The following is a 21,018-nucleotide window of genomic DNA, read 5'->3' as shown; positions in this document are numbered from 1 at the left end:
CTCCCCACCTCCAGCTTCATTCCATTCCCCCTAGTCCTATCACTACCTGATATCCTGAGAAGTCCCTCCCCAGCCTTCCTGTAGGCCCCCTTCAGATACTGGAAGGCCACAATTAGGTCACCTCTGAGCCTTCTCTTCTCCAGCCTGAACAGCCCCAACTCCCTCAGTCTGTCCTCATAGGAGAGGTGCTCCAGCCCTCTGATCATCCTTGTGGCCCTTCTCTGGACACATTCCAGCATCCTCAGATGCACATGCCAGCTGAATGAGTTGCAGTGGTAGGGTGTGGTTTAGAGATGGTAGACATTAGGACAGGAAAACAAGAAGTGTTTGGGACTTGTACATGTAATTTCCATGCTGTGCAGTGATGAAACTCTTCTCAAATATTCTGTGCAATATGTCATCCTACTTTTTTTTAATGTTGCAGAACCCATGGGGTCAAGCCCTGTGATGAGTGTTCTAGGAGTGAGATAACTGGAAAATTGTTAACATCCATTTACTTAGGCAGGCAAAATATCTCTATGTATAATAAGCTATGTATATTTATCTCTGTCATTTTATGCTGTGGTGCCTTGTCAAGCTGCCTGGTATTTCAGGTAAATTTGAAGTAGCAGTTCATTATAGTAAATTAGATGTGACTGATTTCCTTTGTTAGTGAATTTTACATCAAAATGTGTAGAAAGTAAAAATGGTTAGCTTCTGCTCTGCATTTGGTGGCAACTGGAGTATTGAATTATTGCACTGTTGTTTTGTACCTCCATTTGCTGTTTGATGGATCATTTTACACTATAATACTGTTACTGCATGGGGGAAAAAACGTGTTCAGCAGTCTCAATGACCTCTGGAAAAGATAATTTCTCTGGCAGTTTGAAATGTGGTTGATATTTTCACCTGAATAGTCTTGACTATTTTTGTTCACAAAGCCTACAGAATATTAGATCTGTAGTTTAAATAGTAGGGGGGAAAGCCCAGCTTACCATGAGAAATATTTTTCATCTTGGTTTACTTCCAGTTACTGACAATGTGGAAATTCCTCAAATAGTCTGAAAGGCAGAAGTAAAGCTTGCCTTCTTCTGAACTTGAAGGTTTTGAAATAGGTTTTTTTTCTGGTTTCAGTTTTTGGGTTGTGTTTAAGATAGCATTAGAGGTTTGTTCAACAAGGAAATTCTGATTTGCCTTTATGCTTTTTTTGACATTCAGTGTTCAGTATTCCTAAGGTTGGAAGAGACCTCAAAGATCAAGTCCAACCTGTCACCACAGACCTCATTAAGAATACATAAACTGTTTGAATGATATGGTGGTGTGAGGCTCGACAGGGCTCTGGGCAACCTGATCTAGTTGAGGATCTCTGCTTTGCTGCAGAGGGGCTTAGACTAGGTGACCTTTGGAAGTTCCTTACAACCCAAGTCATTCCATGATATTTGTGAATGTAATGACCAGGAGTTTGTTAGTGTAGGTTGCTGGAAAGGAACTGTTAACAAAGACCTGTAGTGATAGGATGAGGGGCAGTGGTTTGAAATTAGAGGAGAGTAGATTTAGATTGGATGTCAGGAGGAAGCTCTTTACCATGAAGGCAGTGGAACGCTGGAGCAGGTTGCCCAGGGAGATAGTTGAGGCTTCATCCTTGGACGTATTCAAGGTCAGGCTTGGCAAGGCTCTGAGCAATCTGATCTAATGGAGGATGTCTATTAAATTCTATTAAATGTCCCTGCTGACTGCAGGGGAATTGAGCTAGTTGAACTTTGGAGATCCCTTCCAACCCAAACCATTCTGTGATTCCACAATTGTTGAACTGAGTTCTAGGTAGCAAAAGTCATTATGTTTGGGGCTGGCTGCTTAATACTTTCAGGCATGAACAGGTACTAGAAAACTTCACTGTATGCAAAACAAAATGAGGGAAAAATAGTTCAGTGAGAACCACTCTGATGTATTCTGAAGTATATTTAACTTTAATTAGCAAATTACATCTTATTTCCCAAAACATTAAGCCACCTAAGCTGCTATATTTCTTCTTTAGTTATTTCAACTTTTCCTTTGACAATCTAGTTTTAATAAGCCAAGCACAAATATAACAGGACTGCTCACTCTTAATATTTTTCATGTTTTGTCCTTTTTCTGTTTAGATGTTCAGACTTCTGATTTGGGCACCAGATACTCTGGTTTGGTCACCAGATACTAGCGAGGAAGAAAACCTGTCAGTTCTGGGAGCTTGTTGGATTGTTCTCTTTCTGCAGTGTTTGAGGAGAGATTTAAGGCAAAACATCAAGGAATGGAGTTAGCTCACAGTTTGCTACTTAATGAGGAAGCATATACCCAGCTTGGTGAATTTCAGAAAGCAGAGTTCATTTTTGAATGGTTACAGTTCTTGGAAAAACTTTTACCAGTGACTAGCAGAGTAAGTATAATGAGACTTGAGAAGAAAAGCACATTGTAGAGCTGTTTCTTTTTGTCATTTCTGTTACTTTGTTTAAAAACAGAGCAGCATTCACTGTCCTTCATTTCAGGTCTTTTCTGTACATACAGTGAAAGCATGTTCAGTGTTAGCAGAAGCTTTCTAAACGTTTCAAGGTTTTGATAGGATAGGATATAATAGGATAGGATAGAATAGAATAGAATAGGATATGATGGAATGGGATGGAATGGAATGGGATGGAATGGAATGGAATGGAATGGAATGGAATGGAATGGAATGGAATGGAATGGAATGGAATGGAATGGAATAGACCAGACCAGGTTGGAAGAGATCTTCAAGGTCATCACGTCCAACCTATCAGCCAACACCATGTAATCAACTAACCCATGGCACCAAGCATCCTATCAAGTCTCCTCCTGAACACCTCCAGTGATGGTGACTCCACCACCTCCCCGGGCAGCACATTCCAATGGGCAATCACTCTCTCTGTGTAAAACTTCCTCCTGACCTCCAGCCTAAACCTCCCCTGGCACAGCCTGAGACTGTGTCCTCTTGTTCTGGTACTGGTTGCCTGGGAGAAGAGACCAACCTCTGCCTGTCTACAACCCCCCTTCAGGTAGTTGTAGAGAGCAATAAGGCCACCCCTGAGTCTCCTTTTCTCCAAGCTAAGCAATCCCAGCTCCCTCAGTCTCTCCTCATAGGGCTTGTGTTCCAAGCCCCTCACCAACTTTGTTGCCCTTCTCTGGACATGCTCCAGCAAGTCAACCTCCTTCCTAAACTGAGGGGCCCAGAACTGGACACAGTACTCAAGGTGTGGCCTAACCATTGCAGTGTACAGGGGCAGAATGACCTCCCTGTTCCTGCTGGCCATGCTGATCACAGCCCTTCAAGTTACAAAGCCACTTGTCCAATGAATGGAATTTTTAACTATTTTTCAATTACTTTAAAAATAGATAAATTAATATTATTATTTTTATTACAGATTATTACTGCAAGATTTTACAACCCCATTGTGAAAAATGGCAGTCATGCTCCCACCTAGCATGGCACATTTTTGTAGCTCTCTAGCAAACATTTTACTCTGGGTTGGTTTCTTAAATTTTCCTAATCAAATGCTAAAATATTTGTTTCCAGCCAATTCCCCAGCTGTTTGGTTTACTGTTTGGTGTATATTAAGTAGAATATGTGAGTTCCAGGCTCATTTTTGTTTTAAGGAGCATTTTAAGGCCAGTCAGTAGTGGAGTCCCCCAGGGATCAGTGCTGGGCCCCATCCTCTTTAACATCTTTATTGATGATCTGGATGAGGGCATTGAGTCCATCATCAGTAAATTTGCTGATGACACCAAGCTGGGGACAGGAGTTGATCTGCTAGAGCGTAGAGAGGCTCTGCAGAGGGACCTCGACAGGCTGGACAGATGGGCAGAGTCCAACGGCATGAGATTTAACGCATCCAAGTGCCGGGTTCTGCACATTGGCCACAACAACCCCATGCAGTGCTACAGGCTGGGGTCAGAGTGGCTGGAGAGCAGCCAGGAAGAGAGGGACCTGGGGGTGCTGGTTGATGGTAGGATGAACATGAGCCTGCAGTGTGCCCAGGCAGCCAAGAGGGCCAATGGCATCCTGGCCTGCATTAAGAACAGTGTGGCCAGCAGGAGCAGGGAGGTCATTCTGCCCCTGTACACAGCACTGGTTAGGCCACACCTCGAGTCCTGTGTCCAGTTCTGGGCCCCTCACTTTAGGAAGGATGTTGACTTGCTGGAACAAGTCCAGAGAAGGGCAATGAAGTTGGTGAGGGGCTTGGAACACAAGCCCTATGAGGAGAGACTGAGGGAGCTGGGGCTGCTTAGCCTGGAGAAGAGGAGACTCAGGGGTGACCTTATTGCTCTCTACAACTACCTGAAGGGGGGTTGTAAACAGGCAGAGGTTGGTCTCTCCTCCCAGGCAGCCAGCACCAGAACAAGAGGACACAGTCTGAGGCTGCGCCAGGGGAAGTTCAGGCTGGAGGTCAGGAGGAAGTTTTACACAGAGAGAGTGATTGCCCATTGGAATGGGCTGCCCGGGGAGGTGGTGGAGTCGCCGTCACTGGAGGTGTTCAGGAGGAGACTTGACAAGGTGCTTGGTTACATCGGTTAGTTGATGAGGTGGTGTTGGATGATAGGTTGGATGTGATGATCTTGAAGGTCTCTTCCAACCTGGTTTATTCTATTCTATTCTAAAAACGTGGCTATCAGAGTAAAGGAGATGATTGTTTTTAAAGGAAGTTCTTTCTAAATGCTCAAATTCTTGAAAATCTACTATATTCCTGTGATTATTTTGGTTTTACTTTAAAACAGGCATAAAAGAAGCCAAAAAAAGGCCAATTTTGCTTTTAGCAAGTTATAACTATACAGATGCCATAGGGAAAATGCACTTGGAATGCTATTAGGAAGACTTGTGCTCTGAAAAATGTGGTGGGTGGGTTTAATTATTTCTGTTGTAAAGAAGAATAAAACAGTCCCATACTTGAGATGGCTTCTCTTTAAGTGGAAAAGTGCAGTAAAATGTTGGGGTTTAATTAAGAAGGTCAGATTATCTGAGTGGCAATAATGAAAAGTCAAGACACTTAGCCTTACTTATCATTAACCTTTAAATTGAACTGAAATTTGACTGGTTACTGATTTTTGTTTCCAGGCTGATATACGGGAAAACCAGAAGAAACTGGTTGAACAATTGACTTCTTTATTAAACAATTCACCAGGCCCTCCTACCAGAAGGCTCATTGCCAAGAATTTAGCTGTTCTTTATAGCACTGGTGACACTTTTTCTGTTTACCAAACCATTGACAAATGCAATGAACTCATTCGGAGCAAAGATGATTCCCCAAGTTACCTGCCTACAAAACTGTAAGTATACATATGTATGTATTTTAACCCAAAAGTGAAGTCCAGTGGTAACAAGAGGGACTGATAGCGTGGTGAGATGTTCATGTGTGATAGAGTAGGCTCCCACACTTCTGCCCACTGTGCTTTCTACCACATAACACAGAATTTGGGACCATTCCTGTTTGGGTGGGTTGGATTGGTTGATGGCTTGGACACGATGATCTTGAAGGTCGCTTCCAACCTGGTTTGGTTTATTCTAATAAAATGGAATAGAATTAAACAAGTTGGAAGAGACCTTTGAGATCATCAAGTCCAACCTAACATCCAACACTCTCTAATCAACCATGGCACCAAGCACCCCATCCAGTCTCTTCCTAAACACCTCCAGTGATGGTGACTCCAGGTATCATAGGTATCATGACTGTGGGTTTATCCAGCTGTAAAAAGAAATCTTTTCTTTGGTCTTACATCTTTCAGATTTTTAGACTTGGCAATTACAAAGAGAAAAGTAATTCATGAGAAACCTGCAAGCACATTCAAATTACTTCCTTCCCCCTAGGTTTTATAACAGTTTTATTTTAATCATTTAGTATATGCTGCCTTCAGGGTAGAATTATGATGAGTTAAGTACTTGTGTAGGGTTTTATTATATTCTTTTATGTCTCTTTACTGGAAAATTTTGAGCAAGAAACTCAGCTGCATGTTGGGAGGAAAAAAATCCAGGTCAGTACTTACAGCATAAATTGAAGTTTAATAAACTTCAACTATGTTTTTCTTCCTTATTCAGAAGTTTCTTGTTATGATTCACGTAAATATAGCATCAAACCAATCCCATTCCAATGCTTGAATGTCACATTACTTTCAAAGCATTTAACACACAGGCAATATGGTGGCTGATGGGCTTTGATGTAGAGTGCATATATCAGAACAAAATGTGACCTACCTAGCCAGCTAGTGTTTACTGGATCCACTGGAAAGAAATATCTTGAGTGATATGAAAGCTAACCTAAATTAATTTATTTAGGAGTATAGGAATGCTGAATTTGTTGTTTGTTGTGTTTATAATGACTGAATATGCTTTAAGGTGATAAACTGAGGCCAGTTTATGCTTTGTGGCTTTGTTCAGTGAGGGAACAAAACCAGCTTGCCATATTTACTGAACCATGCTTTACAGCAAGTCAAACAAACACTGCTTGTTACAAAAAAAAAGGGGAGTCAGAATGTTAGGGGTTGGAAGGGAACTCGAGAGATCAAGTCCAACCCCCGCTGCTAGAGGAGGTCGCACAGGAATGTTTCTAGGCGGGTTTGGAATGTCTCCAGGTCCACAGCCTCTCCGGGCAGCCTGTTCCCAGGGCTCGGGCAGCCTGTTCCCAGCGCTCTGCCACCCTCACAAGGAAACAGTTTTTCCTTGTGTTCATGTGGAATCTCCTATGCTCCAGCTTGCACCCATTGCCCCTTCTCCTATCACTGGACATCACTGAGCAGAGCCTGGCTCCATCCTCCTGACACCCTTCACATCTTCATAAACATGAATGAGGTCACCTCAGTCTTCTCCAAGCTGAAGAGACCCAGCTCCCTCAGCCTTTCCTCAGAAGGGAGATGCTTTCCATAACTAAGTTATTAAACATCAGTAAAATTAAAAAAAATGCATCTGAATTGACTGCCACAGGACACACAAAAAAAACAGTGAATGTGGTAGTGTTGGACACTCTGTGTGTACACCAGGAACCAACAGGGTGGAAGACAGTTGGTGATCTGCAGTTGCATAACTGAAAATCAGCAATGAAAAACAGAGTCAAAAGGGGCAGGTGTTTGAAAAGAAAGTAATAACAGTACTGAGAAGAGCAGTAAGCCAGAGAATTCCAAGTACAAAATACAGTTATTGAGTACACTCCTTAATCCAACTGGAAAACTGGATATAGTTCTGTGATAAATGGTTGTGTCCTGGTTCCACTGGGGTAGAATCAGAACTGGTTTTCTGTTCAGGAAAGCTGCATTTTTGAGAAGACTGCAGCACTCCATTTGATGAGAGCAAAGCTGATAAAACACTTTGTTTTCACTTGTGGCCAGCCATTGTATGTGGATCTCCATAGTGATCAAGGTCTTCATCAGTTTTGTGTTAGCCAGGTGCTAAAGCATGGAGGAGTGAAAGTCAGGTCAGTTGCCCCATGGTGGCTAATGGAACATCACACTCACTACAAATCAGCAGGTTTGCTGGGGACAGTCTCTCTTTCTGATAGCCACCATCCCTGAAGGGTCTTGTCCATTGTTCTGCTCCAGAGGTCTGCTCTCCTGTTTGCTGTGATTGTTGCATTTTTGCTGGGCCTGTGGTTTTCTCAGTGCTTGACATCCATCATTCCCTGCTGGGAGTACACAGCTCATGACCATTATGTTGACTGAGTATAATTTTCTGTTCTTTCTATTAGTGCTAGCATTAATATCACTTTTTAAAATTATTATTAAAGCTGTTTCTACTTCAACACACAAATCTTGCCTTTTCCTGATGCCCCTTCCTGTCACTGGGAGGGGTGTCATTGGGTGACATAAAACTGGCTGAAGGAAGTCAGTTTATAACAAAATTCCCAAAGCCTGGCCAACAGAACAGAGAACCATGAACTGTTCTTGAAGGATGTGAAACCAAATATTATGAGTAACTTCCCTCCTGAAACCATACAGATCTTTCACTACAGTGAAGAAAACTAAAGCTAGTCAAACATTATTGTGCATTAATGATACAGTATATAAAATAAAACAGAATCTGTTTTTCTTCTTTTACTTCAGAAGCTAATCCTATTTCTGACAACCTAAAAGCAGAGTCAGTTTTATTTTCCAATATTATGATATTATTTTCTTTTCCTGTTCTTTCCATTTGACCTCTTGTGCAGTCTTTTGAGTTAAGAATGTGTTTACTGTAAAGAGTTTTAGTCCTGCAAAGTAAATTATTGGTATACTACAGGCTCCTCAGCAGTGAGAAACATTTATGTTATAGGTGAGTCGTAGCAAGGGAGCTCTGTAGGCATTCCTTGCATCAGCTGTAAGGCACCACAGTGGAGGAAGGGGGATGGTGTTGGCAAAGGAGGGGCAATGGAGTCCATTTGCAATGAGGCAGAAGAGTAGAATCATAGAATCACTAAGGCTGGAAAAGACCTTTCAGATCATTGAATCCAACCATAACCCAACTACTGTGACCTCTAAACTATATCCTGAAGCACTGCAGCTACAGCTTCTTGAACACCTCCAGGGATGGCAGCTCCACCATCGCTCTGGGCAGCCTGTTCCAATGCCTCATCTCTCCCTCTCTCAGTAGAGATATTTCTCCTAATGTCCAGTCTCTTGGCACAACTTAAACCTGTGTCCATCCCTAGTTACTTGGGAGAAAAGAGCAATACCAGTCTCACTACAACCTTCTTTCAGGTAGTTGTAAAGAGAAATAAGAAGAGTCTGGCTCCATCCTCCCCACACTCACCCTTCACATCTTTGTGAACATGAATGAGGTCACCTCTTAGTCCCCTCCAAGCTAAAGAGCCCCAGCTCCCTCAGCCTTTCCTCAGAAGGAAGATGTTCCACTGGCTTCAGCATCTTTGTGGCTCTGTGCTGAACTTTCAAGCAGTTCCCTAAGGTCCTTCTTGAACTGAGGGGCCCAGAACTGGACACAGTATGCCAAATGTGGCCTCACCAGGGCAGAGTAGAATAGAATAGAATAAACCAGGTTGGAAGAGACCTTCAAGGTCATCGCGTCCAACCTATCATCCAACACCACCCAAAGGAGAACTTCTCTCAACTTACTAATCACACTCTTTCTAATACATCCCAGGATGCCTTCTTGGCCACAAGGGCACATTGCTGGGTCAAATGAATGAAATTCATGGTAAGGTTTAAAAGTGGATTTGAAAGATTGCATAACCTCAACTCTGACATTATGCAAGTTCCTTCCCAAGCTTTGTATCTGCATTTCTCCTGGAGCATTATATGCCACACACAGACCTCGGGCGGGGGTGGTGGTTTTTGTTTGTTGTTTTCTTGTTTTTAATCCACTTAAATTTTTGGAACATGCTGTTTAGTTGTTTTGTTGTTTGCCCACTGATTACATGAGTCATCTTAATCCCTGTCATCTATTACTGCATTCATTTTCATGCCTCTTTGGATTTGCTTTTGTTTTAGTGCTGCGGTGGTATGCTTGGGCTATTTGTACAAAAAATTGGGAAGAATTTTGGGAAACAGTTTTACTGACACCGTTGGGAATGTGCTTAAAGCAATGAAGAATGCAGAGGTATTGGAACAGCATGTTTAAAACAATGATTGGAAAAATGATAGGATGCTTAGCCTGGGAGGCTGGACCTAGGAATATGAGAAAGTGCATGTTGTTAAAATATGAAAGAGCTGTGGAACGCCACAGGATAAAAAAATCAGTGTTTGGATTCCCAAGAATTACTAGAGAGTTAATGGATTATGATGACAAAAGGATGGATCATAGCTGTTATCAGTCTGGTTTCATGAAAGAACTTGATACACAGAAAATTTAATTGCCTTATTAATAAGAACATTTTTTTGTCAAGCTTATACTTCATGCTTTGAGTTTTAAACTGCTAGTGAGTACTTTGTTGTTGTAGAATATAGACTTACTATGTTCACTTGCTTATAGAGTTATAGAGCAAGCTGTCTGCTTTAACTCACCAGCATAAGCAGATATCCCAAGTCTAAAAGACCCAAATCATTGTTTACCTGTTTCACGTAGCTGGCGTTTTGTGCTTCTCAGGGCTTGGAGTTACAAAGCTTTAACGTTTCTCTTTGCTGTTTTTCAGTCTCAAGGTCGCTATGAAATCATGCTTAGTTTGCAAAATATATTAAATGGTTTAGGAGCTGCTGCTGTCCCCTGCCACAGAGACATTTACAAAGCTGCCAGGTCCTGTATGACAGATCGATCCATGGCAGTCCGCTGCGCTGCTACGAAGGTAAAGGGCTCTGATAGCTGGTTTGATTAACTAACCCTCCCCCACATAAAATTCTCTGCTGTTGATGATGAACACAGCAGTAAATACATCGTGTGCTTATCTTAATGTCTTTGATATTGCCTTGACAGCAAAAGTTCAAGCTGTTTTAATATGAAGCAGCATGGTTATTTTGTCAGGGGGGACTCTGTGTAGTATGTAGCAGACTAAAATTTTTACTGAGTGCTTTTCCACATCAAAACATTTTCATTTCCCTTGTTTATCTAGTGTCTTCTTGAACTTCAGAAGGAAGCAGTATTTATGTGGAGTACAGACCTGGATAGTGTTGTGACCTTGTGTTTTAAATCCTTTGAAGGCTCCAATTATGACGTACGATTAGCAGTGGCAAAGCTTTTAGGCACAATATTGGCTAGAGCTCTAACATCTAAGCAGACAACAGGTAAAGTATGTACTTTGCTGATTCCCCATCTGTAAAAATCTCTCAGATAATAAGAAACTCTCAAATTATATTGAAACTTGAAATGAAATCACAATGTAAGCATCATCTGGCTGTTCATATCTCTGGTTTGGTCTCTTTTTGTGGTATTTTTCCCTGTGAAGTGCTGTGGTTTTGGTTGTGTTAATGTGTGTGTGTACATATATATATACATACACAAGCCCTATGAGGAGAGGCTGAGGGAGCTGGGGTTGTTTAGCCTGGAGAAGAGGAGACTCAGGGGTGACCTTATTGGTCACTACAGCTACCTTAAGGGAGGTTGTAGACAGGCAGAGGTTGGTCTCTTCTCCCAGGCAACCAGCATCAGAACAAGAGGACACAGTCTCAGGCTATGCCAGGGAAGGTTTAGGCTGCAGGTTAGGGGGAAGTTTTACACAGAGAGAGTGATTGCCCATTGGAATGGGCTGCCCGAGGAGGTGGTGGAGTCACCATCACTGGAGGTGTTCAGGAGGAGACTTGACAGGGTGCTTGGTTGCATGGGTTAGTTGATTAGGTGGTGTTGGCTGATAGGTTGGACACGATGACCTTGAAGGTCTCTTCCAACCTGATCAGGTCTGGTCTATTCTATTCTATTCATATATAAAATAAGGAAAAATATTTGTTAAAACTCTTTTTCTGTGTTACAAGGCTGTTGTTATATGGAGAGAAATTAATAGCCTCAAGAATTTAAAGGAAATATTAATTCCAGCAAGCACAAAAATTTGAGAGCCTGTCTCTTTGTTAAATTATAGAGTTAATGATATCTTAACTGGAGATCTTAAGGTTATCTTGAGCAGTTTTTCTGCCATCATCAATACCACAGTTGTATTGTCTAGCCTGACAGATGTGATCAGTTTTGTTCACTTACAAACCTCATAACAGATTTTGCTGACAGACATCATTGACCTACCTGAAGCATCCTGGCACAAAATCAACATCTCCCATCTTTGGTGTCATTCAGGCAGGACATTTTAAAAGCTCAAAGCTAAATATCTAACTGAAATGTAAGCAAAATGTAACAGGGTGCAGAGTCAGTGTGAGTCAGACTGCTCTGCTTTTAGTGGCATCAGAGAAGACCTTCAGTACATTAAGCAGCAAATCACAAAATTGCGTGTCTTTAAGCCCAGTTTACTGCCTGTCAGGTTTCTTGAGACTGTGTATTTGCAGTGGAATCTCTGAAGCCTTGATTTAGGAAATATTTTTCTAAGAATCTTACAGAGAGCAAACCATCATCACTTTCCCCAGTGAAGTGGAGCATAGTGACACTCTGACCTCTTTATAAACTCAGTAGTTTCCTTTAATCTTTGTAGGACAGTAGTTGTAGTTCTGAAGGGCTATGATTATATAAGAAGCTCATCAACTGGTTGTCTTTGATTTTAGTTATTTTTAGTTAAAAAGAAGTTAGAGCCAAGTGAGACAGGAGCTAGGTGGGAGCTAGAAGGGGTGGGGAAGCGATGGAGAGAGCAGTAAAGGAAGAAGTAAGGGCATAGTCCTGAAGTTTCAGCGTTGTATCCAATAACCTGCTGACATTGAGTGGGTGTGGGAGATTGACCTGGTTCTCTCAGTTCCTCTCATTCCTTTTCCCATGGTGATACTTGGAAGAGAATGAAGAGCACGGTGAGAATTTCAGCTCACTTAGTTTGTGTAATGTGCAATCATCATGCTAAGTTTTCACTCACATGCCCCAGCACGTATCTTAAATAAAACCATGAAATGGGAATTGGAGGTCAATAATTTTCCTAGACAGTAAACACTATTCGTTTGGAGGGCTGATTCAGTACCAAGGTGAGATGCTTTTGTTTCTGAGGGAGTCTGTAGCTTTGCCCATACCTGCCTAAGCATGGCAGAAAGGTAATCACTGTGGCTGGAGTTTGGAATGGAGAGTTTTCTTAGGCATCAAGCTGGAATGAGTTCGAATCAAGGCTTTCATGAAGCTCTGGGTGGTAGGAAGAGACCACACATACCTTTTTGCAATGGGGTCTTTGTTTAGCTGTTAGACACTGGTGACTTGAACTGTTTGAAGATAGATGAAGCAGAAAAACTTGACAAACAGTGTGATTTGCTGGAGCACTGAGCCTTAGCATGACAATTTCTGTTGTGCGGTTGCGCTCCGACAGTGTTTGGATTTGATCGTGCTGCTGTGCAAAGTGCTTTTGTGAAAATGGTTAGAGTGGAACTTTTTCCTCTAAAATGTAACAAGTTTTACAGAACTACTCCTCTAAAGATTTATGTCTGTTCTTAGCTTCCACCAGGCATAACATCCGTAGAATCTCTTTGGAAGAAGTGATGGAGCTATTGGGAACTGGATTTCTGCGCGGAAGCTGTGGGTTTCTTCGAGCCAGTGGCGATATGCTGAAAGGAACCAGTTCAGTTAGCAGAGATGTTAGAGTTGGAGTCACCCAGGTCTGGATTACATTAGTTATGATTTTTCTGAGGTTGCTAACCATTCCTATGATGACTGTTTTGCTCTCCATATAGGTCTTATTTCACCCTTCTTTGTACCTGTGACAAAATATGCGTGCTTCAGAATAACAGTTTACATCTTGAGTTAGGCTAGAAAGAAAATATTGCTGATGTTGCTTATTGTTTACTTGGCAGTTCGGAATTTTCAAGCTTAAATATGTGCTACTTGTGAAAGTTTCATGTGATATGAATTTCAAGCAAGTGACAGAAATAAGTACTTTCCTCAAAATACCTCATGAAAGGGAGAAGTTGCAAGTGTGGGGTGTCCCTGCCCATGGCAGGGGGGTTGGAACTAGATGATCCTTGTGGTCCCTTCCAACCCTGAATGATACTGTGATACTGTGATACTAACTTGGAATAGTTTCCTTCTGTGTGAGGATGTTCTGTTCTGAAAGAATGCTTCTGCTTTGACTAAATGCATGAAAATGAAGGGAAACAGAATTTCATGGGGAAAACTTCCAAATACTAGTTTTGCTCAGGATGCTCAGTTTAAGGACAGAATGTTGTTAACAGAGCAGGACTTAAATTAGATCAGATGATGCATGCTGGTAAAAAACAGTATACAGTTTTCAGATAATATCATATTGGCTTCTTCCTGTCACTGTTATGTTAAATTGGATTTTCATGCTAAGACCTAGATAGTCAGATGTTAAGCCTGTGAATTCAGACTAAAGGTCATGATTAAGCATCAAACAGCTGTGAGTTTTTTAATGTGTTACAGTACTCACAACTATTTGATATGCCCCCTTTGCAGTGAGGGAGGTTTTTTCAGTGCATTTCAACTTGTGCAGTGCCAAAAATTTCTAAAAATGACTGATAGAAGCTGCCAGACTTTGCAACAAAACAGCTTAAAGGTGCACAAAAATTGTCTTCTGTGCTCAGATCACGCTGAGTGCGAGCATTAGCTTCTGGCAAAGAGACAGGGAAGCTGGGGAACAATAGTATCTTGACAGCTATTTGCCTGGAAAATGCATGCCAGACTCCTAGGGCATTGTATATACATGGTGGGTTTATTAGTTTTCCAGGGCTGTGTATTTCAGTTCAGTGGTTTGACTATTTCATAGTATCATAGAATCATTCAGGGTTGGAAGGGACCACAAGGATCATCTACTTCCAACCCCCCTGCCATGGGCAGGGACACCCCACACTAGAGCAGGCTGGCCAGAGCCTCATCCAGCCTGGGCTTAAACACCTCCAGGGATGGGGCCTCAACCACCTCCCTGGACAACCCATTCCAGGGCTTCACCACTCTCATGGTGAAGAACCTCCTCCTTACATCCAGCCTGAATCTCCCCACCTCCAGCTTCATTCCATTCCCCCTAGTCCTATCACTACCTGATTTCCTGAGAAGTCCTTCCCCAGCCTTCCTGTAGGCCCCCTTCAGATACTGGAAGGCCACAATTAGGTCACCTCGGAACCTTCTCTTCTCCAGACTGAACAGCCCCAACTCCTTCAGTCTGTCCTCATAGGAGAGGTGCTCCAGCCCTCTGCTCATCCTCATGGCCCTTTGTACCATGGTTTTGGAGGCTGTCTCCTTTTTCTTGCATTTTTGCCTTATGACAGTTGTACCTGTGCTGATGGTACACTCTTTAACTGTTAACAGAACAGTTAATATAATGCAAGGTTTCTATTTGAAAAACTTGAAATGGTGTGTATGTGAGTGCCTGTGAGCAGGAAAAACTTCAAGTTGTAGAATGTATTAATTATGTCAGTTGAAACTTAACTGAAAAATAAGAAAGGCAGTGAAGATGACTTCTTACATGTGGAAGAAGAATTTATGTTTATTCAAAGACACAGCCAGGTCCAGGATGTAGTTCAAAATGTATTCATGGCATTGTGACTGTTCACAAGCCTATTTATCCTGTTACATTCCTTAGTTTTCATGTCTGTGAAACATGGGTAATGTGCTGGTAATAGTTGTCAATAGCTGTTACACGCTCACAGGATTGACTGGTACAATTTCTTTCTCTACACTGCTTCACTTTCTTTAATGTGAATAATTTCCTTATGAGGCAAATACAGAAGTTTGTTGATATGGGTAGCAGTTGTGAACTTCCTTATGAGGAATTCTGTGTATTGAGTTGCAAGTTCTTTTAAATTATCATTCCCCTTTCCTAATGGTAGCACATCTATTTGCTAAAAATCCAACACATGCCCATGGAAGGCATCTGTAAGGGAGTGTATTATGTAGCAAAATAAATGGTCTTGTGGTGATTAGGTTTGTAAAGTGACTCTGCATTTTCCCTCTGTGGTGACAAAGGTAGTCTTTTTGTGGTGCTTCCACTGCAAGGCAAGCAATTAAAATTCATTGAGATGAAGAGCAGTGCTTAAAGGCTGCAAATATTCCCTAATTCAAAGCCTATAATAACAAAGTTATCTCAGGGTTATAATTTTGTAACATAGTAGTTCTTAAGACGCATTCATACATTAAATTTGGGTTCCATGTGCAGAATGTTAACTAGCTGTGGAAGCTGTTGTTCAGTGGGACCAAACACAGTGTTTTACATAACAAGTGCCTGTGCAGGGTAAGCTGCCATTTCTCACACTCTGGGATGAAATAACATGGGCAAGCAATTTGAATTAGCTTGCAGTCAAAGCAGGCTGCAATATTGCAAGTACAGTTTTGGTGGTAATTTCAATTGCTTTGATGAACAAAATTGCAGGTGCCTGAAAGTGAGAATGTAAGTGATTTATAGATGCAGAGATGTATGACGAGGAGTCTCAGTTTGATGGCATTCTGCTTGTAACACTCTGCAGAGATTGAAAACTCCATGTATGAGATAGCTGGCAGTGCCTTTCCAGATGATTTTGCTCTAATATGTGGCTTCTTTTCAAATCTCTTCCAGGCATATGTGGTGTTTGTCTCTACCTTAGGAGCACAATGGCTTGAAAGGAACTTCTCTGCCTTCCTTTCCCATATTCTGGATCTCCTGTCTCAGTCTCACCCTAAGGCTATTCAGAGTCAGACGGATGCTATCGGCTGTCGCCGCTGTGTTTCATTTATCCTTCGAGCTACAGTAGGAGGCCTTCTTGGGGAAAAAGCTCAAATTGCAGCTGCCAAGGAGATTTGTCAGGCCATCTGGAAACTGAAGAAAGTTGTGGGTATGAATCTAACAAGATTAGCCATTTGGGCCTCTGTTTTAACTTTTTCAAGTGATTGTCCAATGTCCTAATCCATGGCCTGTAGGAACAGAATATGTAGTGCTGATTTATTACCATGATAATGTAGAGGGCTTTTGATGGACTGCTTTGGTTTTAACTTGGGCTGCTCATGTGTTTGTGTGTGTGTCTGTGTTTCTGCATGTTTGTACCCACACAAGTGTAAATGTATTTTCAACACCTCTTCCTTGGCAAAGGTAATTTTAATCAATTACAAGATCATAATAAATAACAAACAAACATAGAGACAGTAATTACAAACAGGTTAAATTGGCATTTAAAATATAGACAGTATTGTAAACAGATTAAATTGGCATTTAAAGTATAGACAATATTGTAAACAGGTTAAATTGGCATTTAGCATGTAGCCAGATTCTGCGTTCCTGTTCAGAGCAGCTGACACTACTGATGGTTCAATAAAGAAACATTTGTTCCTAATTGACAAAATGATTTTTTCCTGGAGAAAACAGATGTCTTGCATGACAAAGTCTTGAACACAACTTCCAAGAAAAGCCTCTGATCCCTCACCATCATCCTTCTAGGGGACAAGAAAGAGGATGCTGTGCATAAGCAGTCATCCCCTGGCGAACAGCAGCATGTTATATCCAGTTAAACATCTGAATGTTAAAGTGACATAACAATTTGTGGGTCAAAAGATGAACTTTCAGAAACTTCCAGACTTTTTCCACTTCCTTTATTCCTCACCTTCCTGTTTGCTTGCTCTGGCAACATTTCACTCTTTCTTTTTTCCTAATGTGTAGTAAAAATCTAGCAAGTTAGTTCACAGCGTGACCTCTTCAAGTCACTTTTGGTGAGGCTGAGAGTAGCATGCTTCTTACTACTTTCTGTTCCCCACCACTTAAAGATAAGCAATTTGGTAGTTTCCATTTTATCTATCCCTCTGCCCTTACAGGCATTACTACACTATCCATTTCAGTGTCAGAAATGGACTTGTGTCAGCAAAGGCAAACCTTTATGAATACAGTTTTGTCAGTAACAAAAAATGGTGGTGGTGATAAAAGCTCCTGTGGTAATGAAAACTTACCATAGAATAGTCTTTTTTTTTCTGATCCATGTGTTTAATTTTGGTAATGATTTCATGGGGATCTTCCTATGTTATGTTATCAGATGCTGCAGTGAGTGACAGTAACTTGGAAACCAAAATCAGTACCACAGATGTAACAGCAAGTCAGCATGTGCTTGTGTGTGCACTTCAAGAGCTTGGAAGTCTCATCCATGGCTTAGGAACTACAGCAGCACCATTACTACAAGACTCCAGCACAGGTATAAACCCTGAATTATTTTGTGAATCAGAGAACAAAATATATTCCTTTGCTTGCTGTCATCTCCTTTGATTTCTTATGTTTAGGCTGTCAATTCTTTCAATTCTTTTGGGATCCTTTGTCTGGCATTGACTACAGCAACCTTTCTTCTGGCATGCATTTTCCTTATCTGAGCCTGTTTTATTCCACTAATTGGAGAGAAAATAACAACAACAACAACAATAATAAAGGAATAGGGGAAGTTGGGCACCTTACATGCTGTAGGAAATCTTTAGACGTTGCCCAAAGGGTTCTGTATCTTCTCTGACCTGTACTAGTATGTTAATTTTTAAAAGTCTATATAATTTAACACCATTAGGGGTTGTATTTAAAGTCAGAATCACAGAATATATGTGTCTGGTTGGAAGAGACCTCCAAGATCATCCAGTCCAACCTTCAACCCAGCCCTGAAGGGTCAGCACTAAACCCTGTCCTTAAGTGTTAGGTCCACAAGCTACTTGAATGCCCCTGGGGATGGTGACTCCACCACTGTCCTGGGCAGACCATTCCAATGTTTGAGAACCCTTTCAGTGAAAAAATAGTTCCTAACACCCAGCCTAAACCTCCCCTGGTGTAGCTTGTAACCATTTCCTCAAGCCCTGTTGTTTGTCATCAAGGAGAAGAGGCTGGCCCCCTACTCACTCCAGCCTCACTGCAGGTAGTTGTAAGAGAGCAACGAGGTCTCCCCTCAGCCTCTTCCTCTCCAGACTAGAGAAGCTCAGCTCCCTCAGTCCAACACTTTGTAATGTTTTAGTAAATCAGTTTGATTGAATTTTAGATATCATCATCTATCTTTATTGTTTTCATTTAGCTGCATGTTTTTCTAGATGGATTCAAGTGGACATCTGTTTCTACTGCATGGATTTCTGCTTTCTTGAGAGTGCTTACAGATATTTTCTATGCATGTTGATGAGTAACTGCATATTGTGTTAGGTTTTTCTCTGTATTTTATTCAGGGTAAGTTTTTTGACAAGTGTTGAAGCATTTAAGTTTGATAAGAAAAATCAGTAATGGTTTTTAAAGAGAAGTACAGAAGCTGGATAATGGTGTAATCCCCAATCCTCTCTATACATTTTTGCTTGTTTGGCAATCTGCTGCCCTATTTCTTAAGAATGCTTTTCATTTTTCAGGAGTTCTGGATGCAGTAATTTCTGTCATTCATCATCCCAGCATTTCAGTCAGACTAACAGCAGCTTGGTGTTTACGCTGCGTCGCAGTAGCATTGCCCTCCTGTGTGTCCCTCCTCTTGGATCGTTGCATTGAACGTCTTAGTGCATTGAAATCCTCCCCAGAAGCATTAACTGGCTACAGTTTTGCTGTTGCTGCTCTGCTGGGTGCAGTAAAACACTGTCCTTTAGGAATTCCACATGGAAAAGGGAAGGTATGGTCTGAATAATGTACTTAGAATCAGTTCTTTGATGTTTTTGCAGTAGTATTTGCATGTATTCTTTGTGATATGATCAGATAACACAGGATACTGACGAGCTAATTTCCTTCCTCAGGAAGGGGATTTTGAGGCACACCATAGTTCAAGTGTTTATCTTACATGTGTCAGCATTGTGACTTTCTCAAGAAATGTCACTAATGGTTTTAACTACTCATACTGCTACCTTTTTCCAAGGGAGGGAGAAGTTTGTTGTTTTGGCATAGAGGTCAATTCCATGGAGCTGTAAGGACTTAAATAGGACAGTCTAAGAGGGTTACCTGGAGAGAAAAAAAAACATTTCTTGAGTGGAGTTTCCTTTTTCAGAAATTTGAACTAAATTCTTCACACAAGATCAAACCTGCTGCAATTTTGACCCAGTTTGACATCAGCTCAAATTAGAAAGCTGACATTTTAGCAGTGTTAATGAGCTAGTTGGGAGTAACACAGCTGAAATGGATCAGATTTGGCAAAGGCAAAGATATTTCTTTTACAGATATATAATTAGATGTGTACATACAGGTTTGTGGCATGGTGTGATGTTAGAAATAAGCTTTCTGGAAGGAAGCTCATTCACGCACAGCTGAAGCCAAATTAGTGTTTCCCAGCCCCATCAATGCCTCCCCAGTGCACAGTTCAGTCAGTGCTTACACCAATATTAGCAATTATATATTATCTTGAAGATATTGTACAGTCCAGCAGGTTTACAGAATTTAACAGAAACCAATTTCTTGCATCAATATAGTCCAAGATGGTTACACCAATCTCTCTGCTAGCACAGGGTGTAGCGTGCTCTGACATTTTAAGGATGTGGAGATACAGAAATATAAACCAGGAGAAGGAGCTGTTTCCTTCTCATTGAGAACTTTATCCATGGACTTACTCAAAGCTGGAAAGCCATGGTGCAGCACAAGTGTCAGCAGTATATGCCAGTTCTCTGTGTAATGTAGCATAGGATGGGATGGGATAGGATAGGATAGGATAGGATAGGATAGGATAGGATAGGATAGGATAGGATAGGATAGGATAGGATAGGATAGGATAGGATAGGATAGGATAGGATAGACCAGATTGGAAGAGACCTTCAAGACTTAATTCTCAGCTCTGAACATACCTCTTTCAGAGCCAGTTGTCATTAGGGAAGTGGCACAGTTTGACACAAGGATTGTGGGTCTTTTTTCTTGCTATTACACCACTGTAAGATGAAAGGAATGCTTCAGTACATTAGGATAAATGTCTCTTGCAGTGATTCCAGCCCACCCTTTCTGTGATGAGTGCTAACAGTTCTACACCACCACACCTTAACAGGCAGTTCTCAATTTGCAAAGTCCCAACTGCTGATGTAAAGGTTAAAACAAACCAACAAACAAAAAAACCCTCAACACTTTTTTTCTTAGCTTTTAAAACCTTTTCCTCATGATTACTGAGGGAACAGAATGGCTATTGTTTGCCCTCTTATCTAGAGAAGAAGTGATTTTCAAATGCTGTACCCCTAAGCAGAGAAACATAATTCTTAACAAAGATTTCTTTTAGAGGCATAGAAATGGGATGAAACAGGGCCTGGAGGAGGTATGGGAGGGCACTTAAATGTTTGGGAGAGACACTGCGTTCTGTACTAAGCTGGCAGTGGAAAGAACAGAGGAGCTAACAAAAGCCCTTTTCCATTCTCTCCTAGGATCACTGCCAGATTCCAGACTAGCTCCTCTTGTGAGGAGCTGAGAGAGTACAGTATTAAATAGAGCAGTTTTGAAAAGGAAGTATCAAGTGTAGACAGTAGTGACCTGGACATAAGCTGGTTTATATTATTCACTTTCCTTTGATAAAGTTGCAGGTGGAACCTGCTCAAGAAAACAAATTAGTTAGTGGGCTTATATGTATTTAGCATTTCCTGCTATTGTTTATACTTCAAGAAAGTCCTTCAAAAGTAAGACATTTCTCCTAGCACACAGAGAGAAA

At 41.3% G+C, this 21,018-nt stretch overlaps 1 protein-coding gene across 3 annotated transcripts in view; it reads left to right on the top strand.

The window, feature by feature from the left end:
* HEATR5A (HEAT repeat containing 5A) overlaps positions 1–21,018 on the top strand; it is a 79,072-nt gene that overhangs the window by 11,206 nt on the left and 46,848 nt on the right. For 2 of the 3 annotated variants that reach the window (XM_068160330.1, XM_068160329.1), the window contains exons 3-11: positions 2,121–2,392; positions 5,081–5,292; positions 9,433–9,541; positions 10,074–10,223; positions 10,488–10,659; positions 12,938–13,098; positions 16,005–16,260; positions 17,446–17,601; positions 18,770–19,020. In XM_068160330.1, the coding sequence (XP_068016431.1) occupies positions 2,267–2,392; positions 5,081–5,292; positions 9,433–9,541; positions 10,074–10,223; positions 10,488–10,659; positions 12,938–13,098; positions 16,005–16,260; positions 17,446–17,601; positions 18,770–19,020 (1,593 nt within the window). In that variant the 5' untranslated portion in view covers positions 2,121–2,266. Of the gene's footprint in view, positions 1–2,120; positions 2,393–5,080; positions 5,293–9,432; positions 9,542–10,073; positions 10,224–10,487; positions 10,660–12,937; positions 13,099–16,004; positions 16,261–17,445; positions 17,602–18,769; positions 19,021–21,018 lie in introns of those variants that run through there. The other variant, XM_068160332.1, reaches the window with a different exon arrangement.

The sequence above is a fragment of the Melanerpes formicivorus genome, unplaced genomic scaffold (genome assembly GCF_026170545.1).
Source record: "Melanerpes formicivorus ecotype bairdi unplaced genomic scaffold, bMelFor1.0.p_v2 SCAF_49, whole genome shotgun sequence".
NCBI lineage: Eukaryota > Metazoa > Chordata > Aves > Piciformes > Picidae > Melanerpes > Melanerpes formicivorus.
The sequence above is the reverse complement of the archived record's forward strand: the minus strand, read 5'-3'. Positions and strand labels throughout refer to the sequence as shown.